Genomic DNA, 20037 nt, shown 5'->3' with positions numbered 1-20037 from the left:
GTGTAGTACCTGTTTTAGAAAATTCATGGAAAAAATTAACGGCTCGTTTTATTCGGACTTAGTGTGAATTATTCGTAGAGGTTTCGAAAACTTGAGAACCTATTCGATTCCTATCAAAGAATTGAGCATGTGCATTATTTTTTTCGTCCCACGAATTGAATAGAACGATATTGGATTCACAATTCGAAATTTTCGAACATTCGCACACCCCGTATATTTTCCTTCCGCGCTCTGTTTTTGTGTGAACCTGTCGTGTTTTTAAGCGCTACACATCTGCAAATATCCAACACTGTCATCTATTTCTTGCGTGATTTGCGTAGATGTGTCATTAACTTAAGTTTCATTCCGATAACGATGCTGCTGCCGAACACAAATGTGCTTGCTTCCAACATCAAAACCTACTTGCTTGCACAGACCTCTTACAGCATAATATCTATGACTAAGTGCACACCCATTATATATATCCCCTTTTTTGTGCCCTGTCTACGTTTCTGCACTTTGTTATAACAACATGCGTCCTCCGCTTGTCTCCCATTCGGTTTTCTTCGTCATATAAGGCGTCTGACTTCACCCCTGTACTTCGAGACCTCTTGTTGCGATATATCTTTTGTCATTGTGCTCTGTGATTCATTTTTATGAACTAATGAAATCATATCAAATCAAATATTAGATACACTAAAATACCTGCACTAAACTCACACGGCCTTCGCAATCAGTGGCGTCCGCAGCGGCACCCCCGGTCACAATGGGGTCTTCCTCTATTAGAACCCAATCGCAGGCGCGCAATCATTGTCTAGCTCTTGATATTGGCGACGGCAGCCTTTTTATCTCCCACGTGGCATCAACTACGATTCCCAACTGCTGCAAGAACAGTGACTGATGCTTCCAGGCCAGCGCTTTCCGCTAGCACAGGAGCGTTTTCAAGCTGCGTGTTTCGTGCGCAGCGACGGAGTCCCGCAGCAGCGACCTGGCGACAGCCACGACGACCACGACCATCTCGACGTCGGGCGGCAACGACCGCGGCGGAGACAGGCCCGAGCGGACGGGCGGTGGCGGCGGAGGCGCAGGCGGCGGGGACGGCCACCATCGGCCCGGCGGTGGAGGAGGCAGCTCTTCGGTGCCCCCTGTGCTGCCGCAGAAGAAGAACAAGGACGCCGCGAGGAGGAGCCGCGAGCAGCTCTCCAGCGCTGCCAGGTTTGCCTTTTCCTATGAGATGCTGTCGAGCCAGACGCACCGAAAGTTCAGGTGCATTCAGTACAGGGAAAGTTCGCACAATTGGCCTGCGCTATTTGAGCAAGAAACTTAGACTCCGTTTTGCTTCATAAGGAGCTGCTTCATGAACAAAAATTATGTCTCATTGACAGCTGTGAATGAACATCGAAACCTCATTATGTACACCCGGCCAAATCTGTCTTGGGTGTTGCATCACTAAATGCACCTTGTAAAAGGTTCTTTTCGGCTGCACCGCTGGCATATTCATGCTGTAATTTGAAACGTGAGATGGCATTTCGTGGTGCCTTTTTGTTCATTTAATGTTTGAATGGAGTACTTGCGTGTTTAGATCAAAGTCATCAGAAATACTCATCATCTGCCACTACGAAGAGCCGAAACAAGCGGAATACGCGGCTATGGTTCTGGTCCATTTAGCCTCCTCCTCTGGGTAAACTATCGCTCCTTTGATTGCGGGCAAGTCGTTTACTCAGAGTAAGCGCAAATGCGCCACCAGGACCATTGCTGCGTATTCCGCTTCTATCGGCTCTTCGTAGTGGTAGACGATGAAAACTTCTGGTAACCTTGGTCTAAACGCTCAAGTATTCCACTCAAACATTATATGAACAAAAACAAACCACAAAATGTCATCTCACGCGTCAAATTATACCATGAATATGCCAGCGGTGTAGCCGAAAAGAATCTTTTATAAGGTGCATTTAGCGATGCAACACCCAAGCCAGTTAAAGATTTGGTCGGGTGTACACGCGGAATAAAGAAGGAAATAGGAGTTCAGCACAACAAAGTCAAACACAACAAAATATATCCCTCTCGTGGATTTGACAGGCTACTGTACTGATGCCAATTGAGTATAAATGGTAGTTTAGACTAGTTTCATATTGAAATGCACAGAAATGCATCGTAAGGCGCTGCGAAAATTAAAGAAACAGAGATAAATTCCAAACATTATATTTTAGAGTGCCGCTTGACTGGCCAGCCCACCATGTCCGGCCAATCATGATTTTCCGGACAATGGGCTAGTGTTGTTCTGAAGACATTGTGCAGAAGATTAAAGAAAACACTAGAGATAAACGCTCGCGGTATCCGGCGGCTTTCGTCGTGCGCAGGTCATCTCCCATTCGCAAGTCTCAATCGACGGCCACTTCGAAGACATCCAGCAACGCCGGGTCCCAGCAGCTGCTCTCTCAGCAGCAGCAACAACACAGGCAGCACCAGCAGAAAAACAAGCAGCTCAACAAGCAGGCTCAACAACAGCAACAACAAACACCGAGGATACACATGTCACCCACTAAAAAACAATGTAAGAAGATTTTTTTCCCTCTTCCCGACATCTGCTTCTTTCTGGCTTGTTTGTATGCTATATTTCGTTTCTAAAGCTTTCTCCCATGAATGTCCTACCGATTCCTCAAGCCTCGAAACAAGGGGCACGGTTCTGTGTACTGACATCACGTAACGATCGCACCTTTTGTGAAGCTTTGATGCGATTATCTCTTACTGGGAAGCTGGACAGAATTGAGAGAATTTATGAAGATGGCATTGACTTACGAGAGACATGCTGGGCAGCCGCACTGAACACCGTCATTGCTCTGTAAACTTCGAAGTGTAGGCATGTAGCTATCGTACCATTATGGGGACGTACTACCCTTTTTATGGCAGGGATGAAAGCTAAAAGTGTTTCTCCAATCTGTGCCTTCCGAAATTCGCAGAGGATTATACGATTGTCATCGAAATCAAAGCTGTATGCGACAAAGAGTCGCTAGCTTGGGGTATCTCATGTTGTGAGGATTTTGCGCGAAGAGTAATGAAACAATTGCATGATTGTGGCTCGTGTTAGCATGTGTGCCTGGTGTCAGCTACTCTCATCTGTTTGGTCAATTCACAGCACTGGTGCGGGTAGGTGGGGGGTTCCATTCTCTGTGCTGCCGGGTACCCACCGGTGGTAGAATGACTACAAGCTTTCCCCTGGTCTGGTGCTCGGCTCCTTTAGGGTGAAATGCTTGGGAAATAACTCTTTGACCTCACTCTGAGAAGAAGAAAACATCTTGTGCCATGGCGCTGTTTGGCCACCGATGCACTTGCGGCATAAAAATTTACAATCATCAAATACCTATTCCAAGCGAAATAACTGTCTTACTCATATCCATGTTCAGCATAGCGTCAAAGTTCGGCAGGCTGTTCGTAATCGGCTTTTGCAGTCTTCATTATATCTTGTAGGCGTAGTCGCGAAGCTCTTTTCTTTTGTTATTTTTTTCTGTAGAGCTAGTACTCATGAATGCTGAGATAAACGTTTCAAAGGCTGGAGGTAAGGAAACTACGCTACGATTGAAGTCTTCATGGCATGCTCTATAAAATAAATCGACGTGATGTTTGGAACGCCAGTCAGAGGCGCCATCGTCTTCGGTTCTTCGATAACATGAGTTTTGTAAAGCACCATTAATGAAAGAAGCTATTAATGAAAGAAGACCAAACAACGGTCATTTTGTGGAACGCATTTGGGAACTAGTGTTCACCGACACAGTTCAGATGTTCGATACCAAACGATGCGATGATGCTTGTAGGAATCCGATTAGCCGTTGTCACAGTAAGGGTATTTGTGCCCAAGGATAAAGTGAGCCCCTGTCTAGCATATATCAACAGTGGCTGAAAACGTATATTTGCTCTCCAAATCAGTAGGTTGTAGAAAACCGCGCATTTTAAATTGAGTGCACACATTGCATTTTGGCAACAGTTATAAATGCGACAAGGAGAAGCTTTCAGTGCTACTGAACTATAACCAGAATTAGTTAGTGTGCAGCGCTTTCCAAAGCAACGAGCTCTGAGGTACGTTAACATTGTTTCCGTTCATTACTTCGAGATAACCGGGAAGTCTATAGCCTATATGCGCTAAATACAAAGTAGCTGTTAAAAAAACGAGTAGTGCTCATGAAAAGGAAAAGATAAATGCTCTCGACTACACTTACACGTATACACTGAATCGGCACGAATGGGATGCGCGCGTAGAAAGTTGACTGGCATGAAGAGTCTTCGCAAGGCGCAGATGCAGAGAGTAGCAAAACTGTTAGTAAAAACTTGTAGCATGGAAGAAAAAATTAGATATGTAACTATACATGGGCACTCTTCGAAGAGATTTGGAAAATCTACCTGAATTAAGTGATGTGAAAGCTCCTTTAAGGTGAAACTATTTTCGTTGCGGATGGGAATGACACGCAAGCTTTCGGTTTCAGCTCATTCTGAGAGTATTTTATGAGTATGTTGTCACTGACAGAGCATTTTCAGGTTCTCACACTAGTGATCGTAGCCAGTAGACGAGCGATGCAATGCGGTTCAGTACAAAAAACGAGAGGCACCGCCCCAGTCAAGGTACAGAAGAGTGAAAGAAGGCGCGATCGGTCGGCATACTGCTAAGAACTTCAGCAAAGAATGCATGCCACACTGTTAACAAACGTGGCCTCCATTTCTTAGCGAGTCTCAGTGGCTTCAGTCACAGTGTGCAAAGGAGCTGCTCTTCGTCAACTTGCGATTGTTAGATGAGATGGAAGCAGTTACGACGAGCACTGCCTGACAACTAATGAAAGTGAATGTATTGCTCAGTCTGTGAATTGACGCAGATTTCATCTCGGCTGTTTGGTTTTTTAGAAAAGAACTAATTTTTCTTGCCAAAATAAAATTCAGGCACTCTCCACTGCGCTGTTTTAGAAGTTCGCGATCGATACTAGCAATTGTGAGCTCTTACTCGGAAGCAGTCAGTAAATTACTCCATGTACCGAAGACTGCAAACAGTTGCCGAACTATCTTCTGCGCTTTCACCTTGTTATGGCTCTAAAACATGGTCTGTGCTGTTAATGTTCCTTTATGTAAGAATGCGTTCAACTTCGCAGTAAATACCGCAGTCCATGTCTAAAAGCTAATGTGCTATATCTTGTAACAGGTTTGGGACGGGGAATCGTCTGAAGAAACGACTTGCTGCGAGAGCATAGCGTTCGCATTTAAAACCGAGAAAACTTTGACATTGACAAGATCTTCAGCTTTATTTCAGAAACTTTGATAGGTGCACTATAATTATCAGACCTATTAGAGCGAAGCGGATGCGTGTTGTCCCAAATATTAACAGAGAACACATGGGTGTTCTAATTGAATGAAGTGGGCAAGTTCTCGTGTAGCAAGCAGGGCTAATAAAAGTAGACCAAGCCATGAACAACAGCAACGATATAACTCCTTTTCTCGCATTTTCCTTATCATTTGCAGTTTTTGACGAAGAAATCACGCCTTACGCAACGTTCCAGCTCTCGCCCACGAAAGGTGACCACGACATAAACATCGACGACGACGGCGAAGAGTTCAAAACATTCACTATCCACCACGGGGAGCCACCGTACCTTACAAAGGTTCGTGACGCAGTAGTTCTTATCCGGGAAGTTTTTCATTATTGACTGAGAGAAGTGCTAGTGTGTAAAAGACAGGCCACATTTGTGAGACAAGTGCGAAGTTAAGTTTGGGTGAAATTCCTCTTTTGTATGAAAAAGAAACCGCAAAATATACAATTATCGGGCAGATCTCAGCCTTTCTTTGCATGGTGACACACAGCGCAAAAGACGAGTAACCAGAGTAAGAAAGACACAGAACAAGCGCTGACTCGCAACTAAAGGCTTTATTTGCTAAAACCTTCTTATATGAAGAAAACAGGCAGAAAGATACACCACAAAACACACAGAAAACCAAAGCTAAAAACACCTTTGAAAATACGCACGACAGTCAAGCGTTATGAAGAAAATCCATCTCCTTATCAATTCAGGAAACTGATGGTTTGCTAACGCTGACGAAGGCGTCATGGTATGTGAGACATTGCTCAACCTTTCTGATTAAACTTCGTTTTATTTAGCACACTGGAGAAAAAATGCCAACCGGCAATTTAAAAACCACAGAAAAAATTCTGGCTAGCAGTTTTTTTTTTATTTCTGTTGGCATATCTCTAACACTTCTAAAAAGTAGTCACGCCAGCCTCTTTTCTGAAACAATGTAGATAAAACACACCTATGTATCATAGCGCACCTCCAAGTGCACAACTTTTTAGTGATTAAACGCTTACTTTTCACTGCTATCAGCTTCGTCGTTTTTCTCTTTACAGGGGAGTCTCGATGCCCCCTCAACATGCAGCAAAAACGGGAAAGAAGAGTTTTACAGTCATAGCCATGGTAAGTAGTTTCTGGGTGCTCGTAAAATATCATCATCATTGAGCTTTGCTATAAATTTTTGTTCACGCATGAACGTGCGAGACGTGCCACCTCATGAACGCACTAGCCGCGTAGTAAAAAACTTCATTGATCGCGCACATTCGAAAAAATTACGTCACTGTTACGGTGAACTTAATCCACTAACACCAATTACCTTCGATTGTAATCTTTTCTGACAGCGTTGCCCACAAACAAGGAATAATGACCAAAATACTACTTTTTTAAAGTTACTGCTACTTTTTTGAAGCTTCTGGCCTGAAATTCTTTAATTCTCTTTCCACAAAAAATAAATTCCACCATTCCTTCAGTTCTCTTCACAGTTTCTATTGATTCTTGCTGCTTCGATCATATCTCGCAGAAAGCAGCTGGATGACGTGTTTAAGAGCGGTCTCTGCATTCTTTTTCACTGACGTTCGACCCGTAGGTCAAGAACCGGGCTGCTGCGAAAACGTATTCTTTGACTTTTGTTTCACGGGCAACTTATTGCAACTTGTCCTTACTATTTTTCGTTGCTCTCAAGTGCAATTAAACTTTAATACTTGTCAAATTTGCACACTATTTTTATTCAGCTTGCCAATCTCAACTTATCGCTACAGTTCTAGCTTGTGTCGTGCGCTATCTACTGGCAGTTATCGCGGTATGACAAGTGACTGTACAGCTGGAAAGACAGCGATGTCACCAATAAAGCAAAGCTGCACCAGTCCGCTAACGCATTCTTATCATTCATTGAGTTCTGTAAGTGAGCGGGAGGTGACATGCATTAGGAACGGTGACAACTAAACAGTAATGTCTCGTCAACTGAAAAACACGACGTCATAACCATTGCTCTATTTTTTTTGTCACTTTTAGCCTGTTTTACGCAAGGGCAGTCCTGCTCAGCTTGTCTTTGTTTCGCGATTTGAGATGGAGGATCTTGTGCAGAAAATTGGTCGATATATTTTATTATTCTTTGCTCGCAGTATGGCATCTGTTATTTGTGTGTATTTTTGCATTTGTATGTATTTTTGTCATAAAACAGGCACAAAATATGGAAAGGAAGATTACAAATTAAACATTTCCCCGAAGTAGAAGAAGCAAACAGCGTTATAATTGTACTTGAAAGGCCTCGCCTCCTCACGAGAAACATGACACTTTATTTTCTTTACAAGGCTATTCTAGAAGTCAGTACAGAGATTTCACTTTACATTCCACTGCGTACACAAATGAAACTGGCGAGATAAATGTGATCACTGCACTATACGTGCAGTGATTCCTTGCGAGACTGTTGAACATCACTTTGGATTTGTGCCTGTTAATTTTAAGACCAACCGTTTTGTTCTGCTTCTCGAACTCATTGAACGTGCTTTGCAGCTCATCTCCTGAATGACTTAGCAAGGCAATGTCATCAGCAAATTGCAGATTACTTGGGTATTCTCTATTAACTCTTACCCCCAACTGTTCCCAATCCAAGCTCCAGAACAGCTGCTGTAAACAGGCCGTGAATAGCATTGGCGAGATCGTGTCTCCCTGTTCCCTGTAGGTACTCCAGTATAGACGGACACTGATCTGTGACATAAGCAAGATGCGGTGGCGTTGCTGTTGTCGAGTGGACCGAGTGGGGTAAAAAGTTTACACCGCATAGGAGTGCATGTAAAAAATAGTTTTTAATGTGCTAGTTTTATAATTAATTTCACAATAAACCTACGAGGCCATCCTGTCATGAAAAAAAAAATTTGAGCAATTACTAGAAGGAAACGTGAAAGTATGAAAAGTAATCTCAAGGCGATATATTTTTAAAACGTCACGATACGGGCACGTGGTAGTCACTCCCCGCTGGGAATACAGGGCAACAGCGCGATTCATTGAAAGATATGTAAGCAAAACTTCCTGAAATGTTTTTCTTGTTTCATAGAGTACCCATGGAGGCGGCCAAGAGTGCGAGAAAGTAATGCTACGTCATTTCGAAGCTATCTTTTTAAGACGCGACCGTAAATGTGTGCTGAGAAGCTGGACATACCCCCAAAGACGCTCTATTCGCTGGGTGTTTCTCCGAATCGCGCAAGCTTTTCGTGCAATTCGACATGCTACCGCGTGCGCGAAATTTGCCCGCTAATAGTCTTTCAAACTGGATACTAGAGATAGGTTTAGATTGAAGGCAGTCCTCAAACAGCACGATAAATGATATGCGCATATGCGCACTGTAGCAGACGACACCGATAGAGACCAACACCGAGTTTACGAACATACGCGGCCCTTGCAGACGCCGATCGAATAAGAATATTAAGGAGGCCATCAAACAAAGACAGGTGCCTTCGAGGCAAAAAAGGCAAGGCAAAGAGAGGCAAAGCAGGCACAGTTATCTCAAGAGAAAATAGATCAAAATGGGAACCTTACCGTTGAAAGAAACTGAAAGTGCAGGTCTTTGTCCACGGTAAAATAAAACAGTCCACTGATCACTGGATGGCTGAAGTTCGCGAGGCAATTAAAGGTGCAGCAAGAAAGTTCTATAACCATATAAGTTGTATGGATAGAAAGAATCATAGAAAGCAGGAATGGATTCCAGAAGCCGAGTGAAAATGATTAGAGGGAAATTACACTGTGTCATTACATCAGTTATAGCTGAATCATTTGGAAACGATGATAGAGTAATGTTCCCAAATGAAGGAGCGGCACAGGACAGCATAATAGAAAGGAGCTTAGAACAGACCAATCTTAACTGGAAAAAAGTGGGAGCAAGTATTCCGAAATGCACATCCGCAGGAATAGTGGAAATTCCAATCAAGCTAATTAATGAACTTGACCCAAAAAGCAAGGAACGCTGCTATAAGCATTGGAGACAGTCATGTAACAAATCAGTAAATTATGCTCTGCTGGCGACAAAGTAAAATGAATTTGATTCATACAGGAAAATGATATGGATCATCATAAAATCCTTCGGACAGATGACGGTAACATATAGGCTGGCAATGCAGGCGGAGAAATTAAGAATGTAGTCATGGGTAGAAAGTAATAGTATTCTCGAACTTCAGAACGGGTTCAGAAGGGGTAAGCGCTTAGATGATAACCTGTTCATGCGTACTCATCGCATAGAAATAGGTAAGGCGGAAAACAGTCCTCTGTATACAGCCTTCCTGGACATACGTGGTGCGTACGACAACATGAACAGGGAACTCCTATGCAACATACTGAAAGATGAAGATACCGGTCATGAGCTAATTCATTTCCTACAGTAAACATACGAAGATAATAAAGTTCAAAATACGTGGAAAACGGTAAGAAAACAGCTGCAAAGATTATGACAGGGTTGTCTTCTGTCAACGCTGCTGTTCATGCTTTATAAGATAAATATCAAAAGAAAGCTTCAAGAGAGGGAGAGAGACTTTAATGAATAAAGGAGAGGCCTGCTTCAAGAAAGTAATGTAGGTGAGTAATCGGCCAGATCTGTCATACAGATAAGGCCGAAGGTCTTAAAGCAGCGGCTCGCCGGTTTAATGTATGAGGACGATATTGGACTGTCAGAAAATAGCCAGTAGGATTTACTGGCTCTGGTGAATTCTTGTAGAGGCCAAGAAGAGGCTGTATAGCTTCACAATTTTAGCGCAGTTAATTTATGTCTGATGATTTTCAATGATTCCACTGATCAGGTGCTTAAAATACAAGGCCATGAAATACCCAGACTGGCAGAATTCAAATATCTCTTCGTATGGCTAAACGAAGTGGAGAGATGTATGCAAAAAAGCACGAACAAACAGTTAGGGCGAAAGGGCGAAGAAGAGATGCCGCGATAATGAAACATAGGGCATTATAGAGGTACAAACTTGATGCAGCTGTGAGGTATTTGTAAAGGAATAATAGTGTCAGGGCTTACTTTCGGGAATGCAGTTTTGTGCACAAGGCAGAAGTTCTGTCGAGTGTAGAAATGGATCACACAGCTGCAGGAAGATTAGCACTAGGAGCCCACAGCAAAATTCCGAACGAGTCAGTAACGGGGAATATTGGCTCAGCACCGTTCGAAGCATACAAAACTCCGCGTAATGTATTTTGTGAAGAACATCCGAGGAAATTTCCATGTTGGGCTGTGCAGTCAATAAAACAGACTAGAATGCCGTGAGTACAAAGCATTGTCTCCGATGCGTCCAGCCTGTGCAAAGTCTGGATAGGTGGTCGTATCATTGCGGTCATCTCCTTCTTATGTCCACAATACAACTGCAAGAGCTAAACAGACGTTGAAGCTTACAATATATTGGCTTCGATAACATTAAAACTACACAGATGAAAGGCTAACACGGTATGCAGTTGCAAGAGAGTCCAGTATGTATCTATATTTGTAAATCATACTTTATTCCAGCAGGCCCACTGTCACGCAATAAAAAAAGAAGGGAAATAAAAGCAGTCAGTAACCAACGTTAATCATATTAGAATAAATGAATTGAAAAGCCGTCTCGTCTCACAGTGCAGCCGTTAGAAGAATAGACCTGCATAATACTAAATGATATGATATCATTTATATCACGCGTTGGAATACTTTATATCTAGCCACACCCCTCTTGATCGGTATCTTGATGAGCATTAATCACAGCATATCAGTGCTGAACTTAAGGAAGGATATCGCTCATCTTAGGTAAATAGTTCAGCTTTCAATGTTGAAAACTCATAAGTGCTTTTTGTAGATGGGTCCAGTTGAACTTAGCGCAACTGGATCCAAAAGATCCCACTTGCAAATTCCAGCTTTCCCGTTTACGCCCTTTTTTTTTAATTCTTTATTTTGCTAACCTAGCTAGCCTGAGTGCGTTAAAGAACAGGAACGAAAAAGCGTCCTCTAATTGCAAAGGTGCCAACCGCTCAAGGAAATACAAAATAAATCAGCGTAGAAAATTATACTAGTAACATATAGCGCCCGCGGCTAATAGGCCACTCTGGCTCTGCTAAGGCGAAAATTACCGCACGCAATGCAGCAATAAGTCTTGGAAAGATATAACGTGTCTTATAACCATTTCAGGGACGGCTCTCAACCAGCACGCCGGCGACGTAGGAGAATGGTTCATGGGGAAACAACGGGCCGCACTGACGGCGCGTGTGCGCTTGTGGCAGTAGAAGGGAGGCATTGCCTTCTGTAGGCGCCGCCAGGCAGCCGCCGTCACTGCATTTAAAGCACGAAACTTGGGCTACTTGGCAATTAGATTAGGGAGACTTAATTGCTAGCGCGGGAGAACATGGAGCAAGAAAAAAAATGCGGCAGAACTTACGCTAGACGAGAGGACCTAACGACAGTGTAGCGGCGTATAAATCCTGCCGTTTTTTTTTTTTTCTTGATCAAACTCTATCTCACGCTCTCACGCTAGTAATTATGTAGCGCCGTTACTGCGCTTGGACCATGGGTGCGTGAGTGCGTGCGTGCGTGCGTGTACTTCGCCTTCTTACTCAGTCGCGTTCATGCGGAGACAAGGAGACAAGCAGGGAGGAAGAGAGAAGCCGGCAGAAAGAGGCTGTCGCTTTCTTGTTGGCTGTCACTCCCTTTGATATGCACCAAGTAACTAAGAAATAAACTCTTCTCATCACTGATTAACTACGTGTAGTGGTCCTAGCTCAGGCCGGCTGGTGTAAATTAGAATAAGTGGACGAAGCAGCGGAAGTTAACGTGGTGCAGGGAAGACATGCAGAGACACGTGCTCATGAGGAACCAAGTGAATTAGGGATTTCCAACGCAGGACGCATATACGCGAACGGTTACGACAAAACTCAGGACAGAGCAACTAAACACCTTTTTTTTTTCACATTGCCAATCTTCTCCTGTGTCATAAACTGAGATTTCGCTCGCGCGTGTTTCGCGGTGTTCGTAGACAGCGATACCTTTCAAGTTTTCCAGCGCCATTTTGACCCCTTCTCAATAGCGCGCAGTTTTCAAACACAATGGCGCTATTTTCAAACACAGACATTACCTCTTAGGGGATAGCCTCGCACTGTTCATACTGAGTCGGTATGTTCTTCTGTATTCCGTGGTACCAGCGAACAGGGAAGGAAACAGAAACGAGATAGGTAGTGGTGTGCGCAAGCGTCAACTGTTTACTTGTAGTGAGCGCATTATTAAAATGTGAGTCACCCTGCACTGATGCGCAATATCGCCGCTTCACCTAGGCTTTAGTAGGGGAACCTGAAAGTCAAAGCTTAAAGGCCCACTGTGTACAACTAGATAAAATTATTTGTACCAGTAAAATTACGGGGAACTTTAGCGGCTAAAGTGGTGAAAGGCGAAAGCCTGAGTGCTGCATTCTGCTACGCGATTGTTCACTTCACATGCTGTTGGTGCATTAATTAACTGCCAATTAATGACGCTTAAGCTTCGCCTTTAGGAGTGGAACGCGACAGCGTGTTGTAGCGCTGCCAGGCAGTCCACGGAACGCCACCACCCGTTCGGCGCGATGCCTTGCCCTTTGAACGCAACGCTTTTTGAGGAAAGGAAATGGGGCTGTAAGTCTCTGTCATCTCGGTGGACACCTGAGCCGCACCGTACAGGAAGGGAGGAAGTGTGAGTGAAAGAAGAAAGAGGGGCCGTAATGAAGAAAATGAAAATTGTATTTGAGGAAAGGAAATTACGCAGTAACTGTCTCACATATCTCAGTGGACACTAGTCGAAAATTGCATTTGAGGAAAGGAAGTTCCGCAGTAACTGCCTCACATATTTCGGTGGACACACGTCAAAATTCGCGCGCGGTGACGTCACGACAATTTGGACCAATCCGAAACGCGAACAAATACGCCTCGCTCGTCGTTAAATTGGTTTTTGAGGAAAGGAAATGTATCTATCTCTCATACCTGGGTGGATACCTATACCTCGCCGCAACGGGAAGGGGGAAAGATGGGAGTGAACGAAGACACCGTATTCACTAGACGCACCTTTGTTCGTTCCAAACCATCGAGTTGGCATGGCGGAGTGGTAGCGTGCTCGCCTCGCACTCCGGAGACCGGGGTTCGATTCCCAGGCTCGGCCAATTTCCTACTCGGTTTTATTTAGTTATCTGGTCTGACTATAAAGGTTAATTAGACTAATTGGTTAAGTAAGCAACTCAGTCAAACTTACTTGTAGCATCACTATACGATCCCTTTAATTGGTTGCATGGTTAGTAGCCAAAGTGCAATTGGCCCCGCTTGAAATTCGCGCACTGTGACGTCACGACCGTTTCGACCAATTGAAAACCGTGACATTTCTGTCGACAACTCCTGCTTACAACGATGAGGCATTAAAGGCTTCCGCCTTAAAAACTGTCTCTGTTGTTCTATCTGGCTATGTTCAAGCTTGTCCGGCGCACAGTACGCATTTATCAACCAGAAAATTGAATCTATAAATTTTCCTCTCAATCTATTCAAAACGTGAACTTTTACCAAAAAAAAAAAAGACTGCCAACTATCGTTATGAAGTCAATGACGGTGCAGCATAGCTTCCGAGTTGCGTTTTAGGAATTGATGTCGATGTATATATTTTTTGCTAAATCGGCCAGGGATATTGACATCTGTATTTCGTTTTTTGTTTTCTAGCATGTAGAAGCTTTATTGCCATTTAGAGTGGTCACTTTGTGATTATAACGCGGTACCCACTCTACACAGGCCAATTTCTGCTTCTCTCGGTGCCCCTTTAAATGCATCAGGAACCCTAACCGGTATCGATGCGGTGGGATGAGACGCAGGCTGACCTCCCCTCTTCCCGCTTTCTGTCGCAGCGGCCAACAGCCACAGCCTGACATCGGGCTCCTCCAACCAGGACGAGTTGCTGCGCGCGTACGAGTACGCCCGGCGCCACCCTCCGGGCTCTTCGCTCCAGGCGGCGGGCGGCGGCGGCGCCATGATGCACTACGACGCGCCCGACGACGGCCACACCACGGGCTCCGAGGGCAGCACCGACCCGGGCATCCGACAGTTCACCGAGTCGCCGCCGGAGCCCAACGAGAGGCGCCAGGCTGCCTGCATCACGCCCGGCTCCGGAGGTAACTATGCGCGCAAAAGGAAGGCCCAACAGTGCACGGTAGGGAATACAAAGCAACGGAGGGTGGCTCGCGTTGATTCCGCTTGGTCAGCTGAATCACTAAAAGCTTTAATGCATGTTTAGCAATGTTTTTTTTTTGCTTTAACCATTATTTCCGCCAGGTAAGCGCCAGTAACCAAAATCCCCATGCAGCTACACGTATTGATGGGAATGACAGAGCTGCGGCAAAATTTTGTGTGCGATTACACCAATAGTGATGCAGCCCAGCATTCTTTCGTACATGCAGAGGAAGCATCCTGAAACAGAACTTGGTAAATTTATTGAGGCACTCTCGAGTAATTGAAGCCGCTTGGCACATTCAGCCCTTTTTCTTTGCTTAAAGCAACGATGCCGCTTCATATGACAGAAACTCAATCTCACGTAGTTTTCGAGTGCCATCTTCAAATATTTTGGCATCATAGTAGTCTACATCATGGGAAGTAGCGGGGCCAGTTGGTTCATTTTTCTACTTAAAACAGTGCGCAGGGACAGGACAAAGTCGGGAAACACACAGACGCAGCACTGACTGACAACTGAGGAATTTACTGCTTTGCTTGCAATAAATACAGAAAGTATCGTCTAAAAATACAAAGAAAGCCATGAAATCGTCATTTTGTCAGTACTAGTAGTCTAGCTGCAGAAAGGTTGACATGGTAGTGATTATGATGCGAAATATTGAAGGCAAGCTTTTTTTTAGATCCAGTGCCTTTTTTAAATCAACCTCTGCTAGACTGAGGGCGCAACCTTCAAAACAAGGCGTCTAAGTCACTGACAGTCACTGCAAGCATCCCATAAACAATCGCGCATGAACATGATTTTTGAAGGTCACTCAGGGGGGTGATGTTTGCGTCATACGACAGGTATTCCGCGCGGATCGTCCGTGACCTAGCCTGCTCGTCTGAACCCACCTTTAGCAGCCAAAAAGTTTTCCATGGTCTGTTCACAACGATTGTACGTATTTGATTCCCTTTCTTTCCACATTGTGAAGCTGCTAAGAAACACCTAACAGCCATCACGCTCAACGAAGGCTAAGTGGCGGTCAAATATCTCTGTTTTGTTTCATATCTTTTCAACAAAGGGATTGCGAACGCGTTTCAAATGATTGTCATTCAAATCATCAACCAGTTCTGTGCTCTTACACGGCTTTCTTTAAAGGGGTTTGGCTAAAACTTTTATCCGATTCGATGGAGCCTCGGGTGAACGTTCAATATCTTCCGAACCATCAATACATGAGCACGTGTATCGTATCCTCTGGCACGTCGATTTCACGCTCCAATTTCGACAACAGAAATTTGTGACCAGTGACGTGCTTTAAGCCATAAAGTGTTAAACACATGTTATATGCAGTATAATTATTTTAAACCTGAAATAAATCGTACCTAATGAAAGATATGATGCTTTGCAGTGGCCGTGCTTCCTTTCTTTCTTTTTTTACTTAAAGTAGTGCTAGCTTAATGGCACTGATTATTGTAGGAAACAAAAAAATGCATGAAGAAAAGATAAGAAAGGAACCTTGTTCAAAAGCGAGATCGCTTACATAATCATAGCCGCAAAAAATTCGTACAGGAAAAAGTATAAAACGTATAATATTCAATACTAAAAAAATGTTGGCATTGAGAAACGACGTTAATTAAACGCCTTCATACGTGCACCCATTCTACCTTCCCTGCATCGGAATTTTCCACCTATATTTCGCATTTATCTGAATAGGAGCAGCCATATGAATTCAAAAATCTGAAAGCTTTCATCGGCACCACCGCTTTTGTGGTCACCCAGATCTCAGAGCCACAGATATAATGCCACTGGATTTAAAACGTGGGGAGGAGCATGAACGCGGCGAGAAACGGAGGGAAGAAATCAATACCACTGGCCAGACAGTACAACTAAAAGATAGATCAGTAGCACATGATGGGGCTATGGCTAGGACTCATGTTCAGTGAAAAGGGCAAATGTATTACAACAGCGAAACTCTACATTCCCTTCACCACACCTTTCGGTAACTAACTGCGCATACGCGTGGTGGGGCCAGCGCTCCATCGAAACGGTGCGTCAGGATGCGGCCACGGTGGGCTGAAGTGTTCGAGTAACCACTCTCTGTTATCTTCGGCGATGCTGTTATTAAGTTTTCTGTCGGCATTAAGTAAGAGCAGGCTGCAGTTTTCGGAGAAAAATTTGAAAGCAGTGCCACTGAAGCGCAGCGAGCGCTTACAGAAGCATTCGCAGCTTTTGAAATTTGCTGTGTAGCCCCAAAGAGCTCCTCTTCGCCTCTGAATGCCGTTCGTAGTCTCAAATTTCGTTCCGCGCATGCACCATTTCGGTGATTCTGCGTAGCACAGGAGTTATACCAGTAAATTGCGCAAATATTTCTGCAGCTTTAGTTGCAGGCAAGATATCTACCGCACAAAAAGTAATTGTTACGCCGCTGGTCGCGAATTATTCATTATCCTTCTCAGGAAGAAGCACACGCTACAATGGCAAACAGGACAATGCACCCGTTGTGCGGAGTGGCACACTGTCTTATTGGTTTCTTTCTTTTTCCTGGCCGCGTACATCTTTCATGACCAATACATCGCAGAGGTTCAGCTTCCCAACCAACGTAATCATAAAACAGGTGATAAATGTTCCGATTGCAGATATGACGCATTCACTAGTGTTCTGGGCTGCTGTTCTTTCTTTACATGTTCCCTCGCCGTTAATTGTTTTATTTTGGGTATTTCTGCTGTTTTGTGCACATTTTCCAGTTCTCCATTTCAGGGCGGTTGCTCTTTGTCTAGGCGAACACGAAGCGGCCGCATTTCCCATCACTTTAGGATGTTTCACCGCAGCATTAGTCATTGTGCGGCAGTGCACCCTTCACAGGCAGAAATTAATTACCAGGTGTTCCAGGCTTTAAACAAAGTTTAAAATATACCGGGGCATAATTCGTGAACGCCACTTCCACAACATTTTTCACCACCATAAATACTAAATCAGACAACTGTTATATTTGGATCAATTAAGTGAATAAGTGAACTGAGGAAATTGACCTTTCAACTTTTGCGTTTCGGGCAAAAAGCGTAGTGTCAAAGTGCTGACTGGCCCAGAAACCCTGCAGATCATCAGATTTCATGCAAAAGCCTCATGTGGCCCATTACCAACAAAACACGGCATCATTGTAGGCGTCCAGGAAAAGTGGCCCACAAAATCCACATCATCACCAGAGCAGAAATTTCTTGCGAAGGTGCGGGAGATTGAACCAAGGACATTCAGATTGCAAGGGGAGCACGCAATCTATGGGCCACAAAACCGTGTCGCGTCATGCCGAATGAAGGTGAACTTCGTGTATGCGTTGGCTTACGGCTGGATGCTAATGAGAAGGTGTGGCATCAGAAAGGAACGCGAAAATATTAGTTAAAAATAACCGTTTTCACCTTCAAAACATGTAAGCAGTCATAAGTTTCCTCAGTATTTGTTCACTTTGTTACGTTCTTGAGCTTTTCGCTTTAAAAAGACGTCCCGCGAAATATAAAAAAAAATAGCACGAAATAATCTGCTTTCACGCTGCTACCGGAGCGCTCTCGGACGTGGAATTCGTGAATGTAGCAACGCACCATGGTTCTGCGAATGTGAGGTCAAGGATTTGTCATGGGTGCTGGAGGCTAAATTAAAAGTAACAACAGCTACTTGGACTTATTCAGTGCGAGAAACTGGGCGCACGGTTGTCCGCGGTAGCGATACAGAGGCCAAAAAGCTAAGAAGCGTTCCTAGTTGTCGGTCAGGTGTTTTGTCGGTGAGGCCGCAGGGTAATAGCAACTTCAGGAGCAAGGCATGACATTGGTATGCAAAGATGCGAAATGAGACACGCCAGCTGGAAGACGTGAGATGCGAAGCATTGGTCGGCGACTAAAAATGCTGCTTACTGCTTCGGCTTGCGTGCATACCGCTACTACGAATCAATGCGCCCGCTCTTTACCGCACTCAACGCAGCCGGGTCGCACGTGTTACTGACAATTTTGCCGCCAGCGCCTGCGTCATTGCACAGCCCTGTTAGACTCCCAGCACCATCGAGAGCACCTACGTTCACGAGCTACCCCTTTGAAAGCGCTGCCGTCGAGGCGCACAAACGAATTGTCACGTGTTTTTTTTTTTGCTTTTTTATATTTTGCGGGCTTTCATTCTAACACGGAGAAACTTCTCTGCAGCACGTATCAAAATAAAATACCCGACGAATTTAAGTCCTTAGGCGCGATCTAAAATTTGACACAGAAACTTTTTTTTCCCCAAAACACCATGGGCAAATTAAAAGTTTTTTTATTATTGCGAAGCATTACTACTTTTGCTACCACCTCAGCCCGTGCCGTGCCGCGGCCGCATAGCCACGCTTGACCTTTCGCGTGACCTCGCTGCGTAACGTCATACCATCTGTGTAAAAACGGGGCCCCATCTCACGCCATCGTCTTGCGCGGCGCATAGCCACGGCCTGACTCCCGCTCCTCTCACCAGGGGCGCTGCGCGCTATGTAACGTCATACCATCTGTGTAAAAACGGGGCCCCATCTCACACCGTCGCGCGCATAGCCACGGCCTGACTCCCGCTCCTCTCATCAGGGGCGCTGCGCGCTATGTGACTTCATACCATCTGCTTAAAAACGGCGCCCCATCTCACGCCGTTGCCTTGAGCGGCGCATAGCCACGGCCGCGTCCTGACTGCGCTCTTCTCGTCAAGCCCATGAGATGCCGCCTCCAGCCTATACGCTTCGGCAGGTTGCAAAGAGAAAGCATCAGCGAGCTACGCAGACAGAAGAAGAACGAGAAGAACGGCAGCAGAACCACGTATTGCTTCGCAATTACCAGGCTTAACCAAGCTAAGCCACAGCCAATCTTTTTTTCTTTCATTACTAAATTTGACCGAATATAAAGATACTCTGACTTACTATACACGGTGGTGAACAACCTGATTGAAGTTGTGTTCACCTAATGCGCCACGGTATATTTTCAAAGCTTGGCTGAAGTTCGCTGGGTACCTAGTATAACGGCGAGGTTACACAAAAAATAGTTTTCCTTTCACCCACTCGCCGTCCCCACCTCAACATCGCCTTACGTCGTAAAGTGGAGTTTCGCTTAACCTTAGTCTTCCTGTCATCAATCTAACCACGTTCGCTGGATGAAGTTACGTCTCAGAGTCATGCATGATTATGGCGTTTGAAAAGCTCGCTAGTCTGACTGCGTTGAGTTGTGCCTTGAAGGGCTTCTGTTGTTTCTAATTTCTTCCTCATAGTCTGCTTTTGGTCGGCAGAAATCTACGGCGAGCTGGCTAAAAGCGTTACAGACAGCTGACTGGCATCTCCTTCCTCAAAACACTCTGCAATTGCAATTGATCGCTGTTTCCGTACAGACCACTCTCGGCTTTGTCGTTGGTAAAAATAAAGTGTGCGTGTGTGTGTGTTGGGATGTGGCTAAGTGATAGCCTGAACCTTAGTAATAACTTGTAAGAAATAAGTTGCTGTTAATTACGAATGTGGCCACTAAGAATGCTCCTAAAAACTGCTACCTTGGTCTCTTTGCGCTCAGTGGATATTAACCTCAGAAACAGAGTTAAAAT

The 20037-nt window shown here is 44.7% G+C and overlaps 1 protein-coding gene across 1 annotated transcript in view; it reads left to right on the top strand.

The window, feature by feature from the left end:
* LOC149338466 (cell adhesion molecule Dscam1-like) overlaps window positions 1-20037 on the top strand; it is a 418614-nt gene that overhangs the window by 210184 nt on the left and 188393 nt on the right. Inside the window, exons 35-39 of the mRNA XM_089547709.1 lie at window positions 945-1194; window positions 2337-2530; window positions 5476-5615; window positions 6356-6422; window positions 14156-14419. Of these exons, the coding sequence (XP_089403835.1) occupies window positions 945-1194; window positions 2337-2530; window positions 5476-5615; window positions 6356-6422; window positions 14156-14419 (915 nt within the window). The remainder of the gene's footprint in view (window positions 1-944; window positions 1195-2336; window positions 2531-5475; window positions 5616-6355; window positions 6423-14155; window positions 14420-20037) is intronic.

The sequence above is a fragment of the Amblyomma mixtum genome, chromosome 6, assembly GCF_055824585.1.
Source record: "Amblyomma mixtum isolate Tamu chromosome 6, ASM5582458v1, whole genome shotgun sequence".
Classification (NCBI taxonomy): Eukaryota; Metazoa; Arthropoda; class Arachnida; order Ixodida; family Ixodidae; genus Amblyomma; species Amblyomma mixtum.
The sequence above is the reverse complement of the archived record's forward strand: the minus strand, read 5'-3'. Positions and strand labels throughout refer to the sequence as shown.